The sequence below is a fragment of the Rhipicephalus sanguineus genome, chromosome 6, assembly GCF_013339695.2.
Source record: "Rhipicephalus sanguineus isolate Rsan-2018 chromosome 6, BIME_Rsan_1.4, whole genome shotgun sequence".
Lineage (NCBI taxonomy): Eukaryota > Metazoa > Arthropoda > Arachnida > Ixodida > Ixodidae > Rhipicephalus > Rhipicephalus sanguineus.
In genome coordinates, this window is record NC_051181.1 from 165,411,229 (window position 1) to 165,423,264 (window position 12,036).

The 12,036-nt window shown below is 43.7% G+C and overlaps 1 protein-coding gene across 2 annotated transcripts in view; it reads left to right on the forward strand.

The window, feature by feature from the left end:
• The window catches only part of LOC119396994 (zinc finger MYM-type protein 4), a 96,697-nt gene extending 85,355 nt beyond the window's left edge, over positions 1-11,342 (forward strand). For both annotated transcript variants that reach the window (XM_037664398.2, XM_037664397.2), the window contains exons 17-19: positions 3,644-3,874; positions 9,699-9,795; positions 10,008-11,342. In XM_037664398.2, the coding sequence (XP_037520326.1) occupies positions 3,644-3,874; positions 9,699-9,795; positions 10,008-10,194 (515 nt within the window). In that variant the 3' untranslated portion in view covers positions 10,195-11,342. The remainder of the gene's footprint in view (positions 1-3,643; positions 3,875-9,698; positions 9,796-10,007) is intronic.
• The last annotated feature ends 694 nt before the right edge of the window (positions 11,343-12,036 follow it).

Here is a 12,036-nt window from a genome sequence, read left to right on the forward strand (position 1 = left end):
TACCATCTGCAAAATATCGACAGCGAATAAAGCTTGGAAGGTATTTTATATGAATTTTGAAGTTCGCGAGCGTGATCCAGCATTATAGGCCGCACCTAGTGCATTGACACCCTCGGAGGTGACCCGAGGTGACCCCCCTACTTCCCCTACGTAACCGTTGCAGCCGGTACAAGTTATGATGACGTCGTAGCCGCCATTTCTGTCTTGACGCGCTTCCCAACGAATCGCTCCTCGCCAGCGGGTCAAACCTGAAGTGATTCGCCACGTCGAAAATTTCTTCCACCCCCCCGCAAGAAAATCGTCGCCATCAGACGACGATGAGCCCGACGACGACAGACCGCGCGGAAATGCGTCACTGTTCTGTGTGCTCACGTGACCGAGCGTTTCACTCGCTAGGTGGTGATAGTTGCACCCGGCGGCTTGTCATTTTTGGAGCTCTGTCAAACCGAAACTGTGTCGGTAAGGAGGAGCTTATAATTAATTACCTGTCGCGCGCTGCAGCAGACGATGTGCCGTGTTATAACTAACAGGCCCCCAGCAACACATTGCAGCAAAAAAACGCGGGGCGATAATTTTTGTGTCAGGACTCCTCCAAGTATGTAACACCCTGCTGTAATGTCTTACAAGACTATGCAGGTAACTAATAAATAAATAAATAAATCGCACCTGATGGGGATTTATAGCTAGCTATTCTGCTTCTTCAGATGTTTGGGTATGTAAGCACCATCGAAACCATGCTTAAGCACGTCATTGCCAATAAGAGGCAGGCTACAATGCTGCAGTTTTTCTGCCCAAAGCAATAAATACGTTTGAAGCTTCAAGTGAGTATTCATTGTGCCATAAATAGTTTATTGATTGGTTTGCGCAAGAGTTTGATGCATTTTTTGCATGATTTTATATATTTAATTCTGGCTACTTATAGAAGTCAGACTGTAGGTTCTTACTCGTGTGCTACAAATTGCACCCGTGAACATGAAATAAGAGTGCATAGCGCAGCCACCACACGAGCTTTGAAGTCGCATGGTGATGTCATGTGCATCACTGTCTCATGTGTGTCCTTCTAGCTGCTCGCATATTAGTGAAGTGTGGATCTGGTGTTCGCTGGCGTCGTTGAATCCAAAAATACAATAAAATTTGTTGTATATACAAATTAATTGTGTATGTGAATAGGGAAATACATGACGGGGTCGAATTCATCCTAACCTCTCGCAGAAGTCTTAAGACGCCATCCATGAAAGTCCTGCGTTTCGTGAAACACATTTTGAGAACCCCTTCTCCAGCAAATAATCCGACCTTGTTCACAGATGTCAGAGTTCTTCACACTGGTCTACAACATGGCCACTGCAGATCTACTAGTTATGCATCATTATGCAACTTGGGCACATGCGACACATCCTTTTATGCAATGTAAATAAGGGATACTTAGCCTGTTGTTGACCATAGGGTTGTACGTCTTAAAGCCAAGCCATGTAACGACTATGCCATTGCCACTTTGTGCAAAAGGTGCCAAGATTAGGATACCACAGACAGAACTTTCTAACTGGCCTTCTCTTGCATGTCCCACTTGCTGCAGGGTGAAACTTAAGGTATGATTAGGCTTGTGAGAATATTCGAACAGATATTACAGTATTCGAATTCGTTTTGATATGAGTTTAAATTATTCTGAATTTCGAAGTATTCAAAATGAATGAATAGACATAAACTGCATGTAACTCTTTGTAAAGGTGGTTTCACTGCAGCGCAGGAGTGCTATGCTGTGAAAACACCTATCCAGGGGGAATCCGCACTGCCGCGAAGCCCCACTTCAAGGTTAAACGAACAAATTACCTTCACATCGATCCATCATTTTTTAAGTTTAAAAGGTTGCTATACTGGCTTATATGCTTAACTATAATAAAGGTTAAAACGTAACGTATTTTACCGGTTATGACTTGCATTCTACCAAAAGTCACATCCTACTACTACTCAGAGTTGCTGCCACTTCCCTTCGAACCAAAAAGAATGAAATTTGCACATGCCTTGTTGCAATTAAAAAAAAATAATACTGTGCAGGCTAGTTGGGTCACAACAAATATGCTCATTTTTCTTTATGTTTGATATATACCATTCGAGTTCGATTCGAAATTATTTGACCAAGGCACTATTCGCTTTGAATTTGCTTCGAACCTAAAATTTACTATTCGCACAAGCCTAGGTAGGATGCATCTGCCACATGCAATGTGTGTGCTTCTTCTCACAGTCAAGAAGGTTTTAGGAGTTTAACACTTTCCTGTCCGCACTTATACTCATCGATAACCTGCTATCGATGGCATTAAAATTCAAATTTTGCCATGCTAAGAGTGCTTACGGACATCAAACATCATAGGTCATTTAAAACTGGAGCTATTTTTCCAGTTGCCACTATTTGTTTCTTTTTTTTCGCCACAGAGAGAGCTTTGAAGTGACACTTAAGTCGAGAGGACCGAGCGCTAGTAGCTGCAAACATGGTGTCGACATCGCACGCCCCTGCCGCTCTGAAACGGCAAATTTTGGTGGCTTCTGGCGAGTCTGAGTCAGGATTTTTGATGTTGGCAGCAACACAGGCTCGGAAGGTAATTTTGACTCATCGGCCTTCAGCACAGACAGTGAAAGTGCGTCAAACAGCCGCGGAATGCCAACAGGTATCTACCGGTAACATTCATTTTGATCTCCGAACCGAGTCGTCGCTGCCGCGCTTCGTTCAAAAGATATCTGTCGTGTTCTAAAGGTCTCAGTTCTTAGCTGCGGGGTATCAACATCGTTTGGGCGAGACCGCTTGCCGCCGGCTGCTGAACATGTGGAGGTCAATGCGAGAAAGCGACCCAGAGTGGACCTTGGCACTGTGCTCCGTAGTGCAGTGCAGCGTTTCGTTGGAGCCGTTGATATCTTCATGCTCTTCTTTACCTGAGAAATAATCACCTAGGTGTGCAGCACAACTAATAAATATGCATGAATGCTTACTCTTGAGCAAAAAGTAACACAGAAAACAAATGTTTTCTGCGAAACACACTGCGCAAACTTGTGCTTCACTGCATCACGTAACTTCATTGTGCGGTGGCATGAAAGTCACTAGGGCTAACGCTTTTTGTATCTGAATAACCACTAAAGATAGAATTCTTATATTTGCAGGGATAATGAATATTGCATTTGTGGTTGAAATGTATATTTCGACATTTTTTTACATTCAATTGGTGCAAAGAACTATTGATGTTTTTGCAGACTGTCCTTGTTTTTCGTCAAAGATTTTCTTATTAAAGTTTGTTTTTCGGAAAATTATTGAGAGATGTTTCCTTAAATATATACCATTAAAAGTCGCATTCCTTGTTCTACAAGCTCATGCCATGTAGTATAGTATCAATAATATTCTGTGGCAGTAGAAAGAATTGTTTAGTAGAGTACCCAAAATTGGCCTATTTTCCCACGGACAGGAAAGTGTCGAAACGTGGCAATCGAGTTCTTTGGAGTGCCTGGGCCTTCTCAATGCCTGCAATGGTATTGTGAACCTGGAAGCTTTTTACTGCCTCTTGCAGGAGCTGAGTTAAGGGCATTGGAGTTTTTGGATCATGTGTGTGTGTGCCTCCTTGAGAAAGAACTGTGCATTAAACCTGACCAAATTGCTCTGCAGCCCAGGAGCACATTCGCGAGGAAGTTTTGTGGCAGGCTAGACAACTGGGTGACCACTCGCCTGTGGTGCTGCTCAACACACTGATGTACTTCAATGTCAAGTACTTCCGGCTACACACGGTTGACCAGCACCTTCACCTGACCCTGGCTGATGTCACTGAACAGGAGCAGGAGAGCCCCGAGGGGGGCCAACCCATGAAAATACTCAGGTCCACAGCAGCAGCTTGCCAAGGTGAGGCTCAAAGAAAGCTTTACCTGCGGTCCAAGATTGATTCTTCTCATTTGTATGCATGTGCAGCACAGAAATGCATTTTTTACATCACCATTGAACTATTCCAAATTAAATTTGTTGAAAGGAAAATAGCATTGTTTTGACAACTGTAGGAAGCAAATAATTGTGACTACAGCCTCAATTTCTGAAAGAAAAGTTCTTGAACATCGGCAACTTAGAAACAAAACTTGTACAAAGCTTACAGTTACATATCTGAGTAATGAAAATAGATGTCAGAGTTCTGCAAACTGTATCTGTTACAAGTGTGTCATACAGTTGGTCCCGGATATATTGAACTTCAATAGGATTGCGAAATAGTTCAATATATCGATAATTCGAAATATAAGATATGCGTATTTAAGGCATATATTAATTCATTGCAGGTCTCAAAATGGTTTTTGGAAATTGTAACAAGCACTAACATGCCGATTTGCTCACAATATGCTAAAAAACAGGGTGACAACTTCTTTTGCAAGTTACCGCACTTTATTTAGCATGAAAATAGTCCGTAAACATGTCTTTCTTCTTGTGCACTGTCAAATTCATCAAGTCATCCTCAGTATCATTGCAGCTTTCCAAATAAGCGAATTCAGCACCTTCCATTACGCTGCAACAGTGGTGAATGACGCTGAACGCCAATGCGAGCTCTGGAGCGCGGTAAAAGGTTGTTTAGTGGCGGTGTTGGCGTCTTCATCACCGCTCGGGTCTACTTCCACGGCACCAGCATTGATGCAGTCAGTAACAGCTACGTCGTCATCTGCATTAATGTAGCCGCTTGCTGTACCCCCATCATAGATGGCACCCGGAAATGCTAGTAAGTCGAAAATTCACTGAGGCACTGCACGCCATTGTCAGCAGTCATGACGCACCCAAAGTCATCACCTGCCACCAAAGCCCACAAGGAAACGGTTCACTGCGGTGCTTTGCTTGACGTCTTCCTAAGCACCAGTCATCATTTTTATTGCTACGAGCGGGTCAATGTTTAGTTCAACTCCCGACCACGAAACATTTAGGAGGTGCAACTCCACTACTTGAGGCGACCAGATAATGTCACATTGCCGGGGAGCCACTTCATGCTGGCGTCTGGCTGCACACAAGGGAAATGCCACCGTTTCTGTTTTCGAGGGAACCGGCTGCGCGTGTTGCTCCTGCTCCGCTGCAGTCACAAAGCATGGACAGGGAGCGCGTTCGGCCGTATTCGTTTCTTGCTCAACCTTGCACCCGCTTTTGCAGGTTTCGACAAAATACCTGCATCCCATCTTAGGCTAGCAAATGCCGAAGAAGAGCATACTGTGTGCAGCAGCGTTATTACAGCCACAGCCGGTGCATAAAAAGAAAGGTTACCGAGAAGGCAATCCACAAAACAAATTTTCGTGCCCACCGAAGCAAACGCCGCTGTCATCTGTTCACGATCGCTGCAAAAGAGAACGCTTGCAGGCGTGCTGGGCCAGCCACGCCGCCCGGCCAGTAGCGCTTCTTCTTCTTTTTTTTTTTTTTTTTTTTTTTTTTTTTTTTTTTTTTTTGCGGTTGCAGCTTTGCGCCGTAAGGCGTTGCCAATTGAAGTGCCTCCGTCAGCGCGTGTTATTTTTGTATTTTTTGTGACGTTATCTGGACGCCCACCGATGCTCGTTCTAATGGGAGTTTCATTTCGTAAATATTTCATCCTCCGCACTCCTGACTAAGGATTTGTCAGGAATCAATCGAGAAGTACACAAGTGCGCATTGCCGCAAGAGACAACGCTGCCCACAAACAACAAAGGAACAACCGTTCATCGTCAACATCTTGGCGATGGCAATGGCACTAATGGCTTTTTTGTAGCAGGCAGCCACTGCTTTGGCATGAAAAGCAAGAAAAACATAGCCTCTGAGATTTGTGTTTGATGACCAAAAATGCTGAAAATGTGTCACGAGGTTGCAGATCTTGAAGGCCGTGTATTTTGGGCCCTCATGCCATTGTGCGTGAATAAACAAGGAAGGGAATGCGAAAGGTTGCCAAGTGCCCTCAGTAATCGTCCTCCTTGAAAAACATTACATGCATTACACCGCGCATTACAACGTACCGATTGCGCATCAAACAAGCTAGTGCACTCACAAGCACGGCGCAACCAACCAGAGCAACGCAAGGGAATGACAACCGCCTTTTCGCCACCTGCGCGCAAAGAGGGATTTGAACTTTTTAAAACGCGGCTGAAAAATGGTCAATATTTGTTAGAAAAAATGCACTTTCTGGGCTTTGGCACAGCGTAGTGTTCAATGTATCGGATGTTTTGCTGTGCGCGGGTTCGATATATGTGTGCACCAGCCCCATACATGGGAAGTTCAAGGGGCTTTCTCAGCTGTTCGCTATAGCCAATAATTCAATATATCCGAGTTTGATATATTCGGGATCAACTGTATATGAAATTGTTATGTCTGCAAAGGTCTTGCGGAAGTCCTACTCACAAGTATCAGTGGCCCCCATTACCCAGTGCCTCTAACGAGGCCTGTAAGGACTCTTTAAGGGGGGAGGTGGCGATCGAAAAAAACTTTTTTGTTTGTTGACCTAGAGTAATGAAATTTGGCAGGCATACTGAAGAGTGCCTCGAATAGCTATATATAAAGTTTCATTGCGATATCTCGAGTAGTTTTCAAATTACACTATGTTACATGATCTGATGACATAGTCTGCTGGTGAAAAGCCTAGCATTGTAACAAAACATGCCAGGAAGGTCCAAGTGGTTTTGATCTTTACTCAAAAGAGCTCTACACAGGATGACATTATTAAAAATTGTCTATTGCTTTTAGTTTTTTTACAAATAACATCCACATCAGCTTCACGTATTGCATCAGAACTTCTCACGCACTAATTATCACTTACACAAAAAACTAGGCCCTAAGCAAGGTAAAGAATAATGTCATCCTGTCAACAAGACTTCAAGGATTGAAAAAGAAAAAACGGAATCAAAATCTGTGTAGTAGTTGCCAAGATATCTGCTGCACAAGCTGAGCAAGATGCCAAAAAAACAGTATTGAGAAAACGGCGTTTAAAGTTTGGCCTTCTCTAAAACACCTAAAGATAGTGATCCTTGGTTTTTTTTTTATGATGTTTCACTTCTTGGACATGTGGCCTTTCTGCGTGTGCCTTTGTTCTTTTTTCATAACCTCCTTCTTTTTTTTTGATCTAAAAAAAAACCAGTATGGATTTCAAACCAAGTTCTGTGTATGAAGGAGTGGTGTGACAGACAAGACAGAAAAGAAGATATTGCAATCTAATAAGGCCATATACTGAAATAATTACACATATTTCTTGTATTTATGCTGTCATTAGCATAATTAAGTCTTGCTTATTGATTAGAATTAATCATAGAATAATTTTTATAAAGAGAAAGGTTTGTTGTGAGAGAAAATGGCTCACACCATGATAGCTGATGCCTTCGTTCCAAATAGCAAACAGTTATGGCCAAGACATTAGTGGCACAGGGATTTTTGAGCAGTTTATTCAATGACGCGAGTCGGGCAGATAAAAATTCGTCCCCCTGCTTCCTACACGGTCTTTTGCCGCTCTCGCGTATGAAACGTATTATCATTCGGCCGACCGCGGCAACGCTAGTCTACGAGGCTTTCATTGTTTCAGAACATCCATAAACGCCTGCGGCGATATCAAGCACGGCTCCAAGCACGTCTAAATTACATCACTAGTGCTTATTGATAGCACTCTGACCGCGAAGTGCTCGGCCGCGGGGTCCGCGGAGCCGGCGCGTGATGTGCTTGGTGACGGCGTTCGGTGACGATGCGCGAATGCAAAGCTACGATGACGAAAAATCTGCGCGCAGTATACTTTGTATCGCATTTTCGGGTGCCGACGCGCGAAATTGCTACCGCTGCTCCGAGCAGTCCGTGACGATCGACGATCGACGATCTTGGATCTTGGATCTTGGCTCGAGCTTGGATCGAGCTGACGATCGAGCTTGGCTGTCGAGTTCACTGCCGATGCGTAAAATGACCATCCGCGGTTCCGAAGTGCCGGCGAGCGATGTGCTTCTTCGCTTGAAGCACATAGCCGCGAGCACGCTAGCGCGTTGTTGTTGCCCGCAAAGTTCGAGGTTCGTCTCGCCAAACGGCGCCGTGAGCGGAGTTAGGCCTAGTGACGACTCCGAGCAGTAGGTGCGCAGGCCGTGGTGCCCGTTGCTTCAAAGTGCGTAATGCGTGGTCGTGAGTACAAAGAGTCGTCCCGCGATCGCCTTCGTCACGATGTCAGAAGTGCTGATAAACAGAACATCTAACCGCGAATCCGACGCTGAAGTCAACGCTAGAGTCGGTCCGAGACGCGCGTTTGCGATGTTCGCTAGGAGCGCGGCGCACCATCGTAATCAGATCGAACTTCCTCTTGCAGCTCCAAACTAAAGCGTAATTATATCTTAAGTGATCGTCGAGCCGTGAACACAGAACTATTGCGAACGTGTCACGAAGTAGCGCGATTCTCGACAGCCGTGAACTCGCGACACGCAGACGACGATCTCCCGGAGCGAGCATCGGACCAATGGCGAGGCGAGCTGGGGCAACATGGCGGACGCGGCCAATCGGAGGCCTCGGAACGTCTCTCAAGTGTTTGCTTTTTGTGCGCTTCTTTCTGAATGGAGGAGCCCGCTGAAGCGGGGAATTTGAACACGGAGAAATGCCCTTTCCAACAAGCCCAAAAAGTTGGTTCGCGGTCGCGTCATCGCGGAGCTACAATTTTTTGAAAATCGCTGTTTTTTTGCCATTTCCACAATAATTTTCGCCACCTCGGAGGGCAAAACAAATTTTTCGAAGCACTTCTGGGTGGTTTTCAGTTTAGATATTTTGGAATCAGATAGAAAAAGGGTTCCAGAAACTGAAAATTTGATTTTCAGAAAATCGATTTTTTTGCCATTTTTTGCGATACGAAAGCCGCGTCCCCCCTTAAATAAAAAAATAAATAAATATTACAAAGCAGTGTGTAGCTAATATACTGTCCAACCTCATTGAATGAAGTCTACATTGGGAACTAAAATACTTTTGTTGCATTTGATATTCATTGGAAGTATACACACATTTTTCAGTGCAAATAAAACATGCCGATCCCTCCGCCATAGGAATCAGTATAACACGAAAGTGAAACATGTCTTCATAGAGGTAGTTGAGCGTTCATTGTGCGTGATATATGAGAAGTTGTGCAATGTCTGTTGGTGTTTGGTAGCTACAGCACCGTCAAACACAAAGAAGGATGCGCGAAACGGACGCACAAGTATATTCAAGATGAGCACGAACTAACAACTGTCACAGTTGTTTCTTTTTTGTGTTTGAGCAGCGTGCTCCTTTCGCAAACATGGCCACTGCAGAAAAAGCAAACAAGAAAGAACTAGCCAGGAAAACGTATTACCCAAATTCACTAAAAAAATTGCGCACCTTTGCCTGAAAAGTGAAGCACTGACAGAGATATCAAAGGATTTTACTGTTGCACAAAGCTTTATGTTCATGGTTCACTTGATGGTTGTTTTCGGAGCAGCCTGGCTATCATTCTTCTGGTCATATGGAGCCAGTAAAAGCATAGAAGAATTTAATTGTGGTCATGATTTGAAATGCAGAAGCAATGAAAAGGGAAATAGGAATAAAAGATTTGATGGCAGCCAACCGACGTCTTCAATATTACATGTGTGACATTGCACCAATTTTACCAGCACACACTTGCCATCTCCCCACACTTTTCTGAAAGATTGCTCAATGCCAACAAATACTTGCTTATATAAATCGAAGTTCACAAATAATACTCTTTTTTTTTTTTCAGAACAAGGAAGCAAACCTTTGCATTGTGATCAACCACAAAATCTGGAGAATCCACACAGATGTCCAGTAAAACTTTATCAACTTTACCTCTCCAAATGGTGAGTAAATTGATGGATGTCAGCCTAAATAGAATTAAAAAGCTTGCATAGCAAACGTTAGAATATATACCTGCATTGCTATAATTTTCTGTTCATAGATCAGGCCTTTGTTTGAATGAATAGAGCAGTCAAAACAAAACAAACCTGACGTTTTATGCAAAGTATGTTTGCATTCATCACGTGTCAAACTTACATGTGCCATTTCATTGCAGTCCAGACGCTGTCAAGTCTCAGCAGGGGGCGTACTACATGTTGCCAGACCGAACTTGCAACCCTGAAACTGCTGTCTGGTATTCCAACAGCCCCCTAGGAAAAGATACCATATCACGCATGCTGACAAGGTTCAGTGTTGTTGAAGAAGTGAAAGACATCTCAAGCAAACTAATCTGTCCAGCCTGATGAGCTTCATCACAGGAACATTACACAGGCCCCAGGACATGGATTGCGGACATAACTTCACCTCTCTTTGTTTTTGTTTCTATATTCGGACTTTCATCATCCTGTGTTCTTCACTGTGTTTCTCATAGATTGTTGTCATGCTGTTCATATGGTAATAGAGCTCTTTGCAGTCATTTCTATGGTGTGATCTTCAGAAGATGGAACATGCAACACAGTGCAGCTGAACTATCACTAATGATGTGTAACACCAGAGAGTAGTGTTATACATAGTAGACATTAAAACATAAAAGTTTGTTAAGTTGCAACGATATCCCCGGTTGCATACTGCATGCCTGCCGTGGTTCATTTTTGTGATCTGCTGCAAACCACAACCTTCATCTGTTGATTAAATTTCTCATTGCATATGGCAACAATAGTATCTGGTTTTTGTGATGAGCTTGTTCTAAGGATCAAGTGAAAGCAGGTTTTGTAAATATGCTTTGTATGTTGGCTTCAAAACTGTTATGAAAAGCTCAAACTTGCATGTGGTTCTTATGCTGATGCTGTGGAATGTTATATAGTCTAAATCGTTCAAGCTTCTCTTGCTGCATAAAAAAAAAAAAAATCTTGTAGCTGCTGCTGCTTGCTCAGTCATTTTGGGCACCTGGCTCTTTATATCGGTGTTACTTTGCTCGGACGCCTTAACATAATGATGGTTGGTGGGTGCAATAACTGCAGCCACATGGAATGCCACTAGAAGCGCTATTTTGATGGCAATGAAAACTTTTACTACACATTTTTTCAATCTTTTTTTTTTTTTACAATTTGGTTGATATAAAGGCCTTCCATGGTGTTTTCGCCAACCAATGTAAGTACGAAAACCTCCCCTCCTGGTCTGTGCCCTCCTTGTGTTCTCTCTTGCTTTTCCTGTCAACCTCAGGGGCAGAATGGAAACGCCACAATATTGAAAGTGCGCTCACTGTGCATCGTTTTACTCCATGCTTTTGTACCCTGCTGGACACTAGAGAGTGATTTCTACATGTCAGTGCGATCTGACGACTTCTTGGAAAATAATGAAATACTCTGAGAAGATGTAAGTGTAAATTTTATAAACTCCGACAGTGAAGTGTCAACTCAGTGAACGCCGTATTAATGCATTTCTATACTGAGTGTTTTCAAGTGCCTATTTGTGTGCAGGACTCTAGTATGGCCACGCTGGAACACAAGTGCTAGAGTTTCAGCACGGCCATGACTGCTGTTACAAAAGCGTGAAATGCTTGGGCACGATAACAACTAATGCCCCTCCGTGATGCTTCCAAAGGCAATGTTTTTTGTATGTCACACCGAACACAGTTCACAAGTGTCTGCCAACTAACAAATGAAAGAAATTGGACAACAAATGACATTCAGACCAAGTTCTAGAGATGAAAGTGCTCAGTTGATTAATAAGATGAAGACGGTAACCGGAAGGCGACAGTCCAGTTGATAGCACTTCATTGACAAGTTGCTAGAGGCTTTTACAGAGGTGCTCTAGGTTTACAAACCTGTGAACTATCCAGTTATAAGTTAACAGTACAAGCAGATTCAAAGGACAGGGAAATGGGTCAAGTTTCAATTTTTGTGTCAACCTCCAAGCTGTACGAAAATGTACAAAACAGAAAGAAGAGCAAGACACGCGGAAGAAGGAAAGAACTCGGGAGAGGGCATGCCCAGCCAGCGCGCTAGCAGAAAAGTGTGGAGGAAATTACGTCATAGCGGCCATATCCACTGGGCACAATGGCGTTGTTGCTATTGTTACATGGCGCGCCGTGTTGTGCAGTGTAGTAGCTGGTGTAGCGGCGGCGGCCTGAGCGCTTCCGTGTC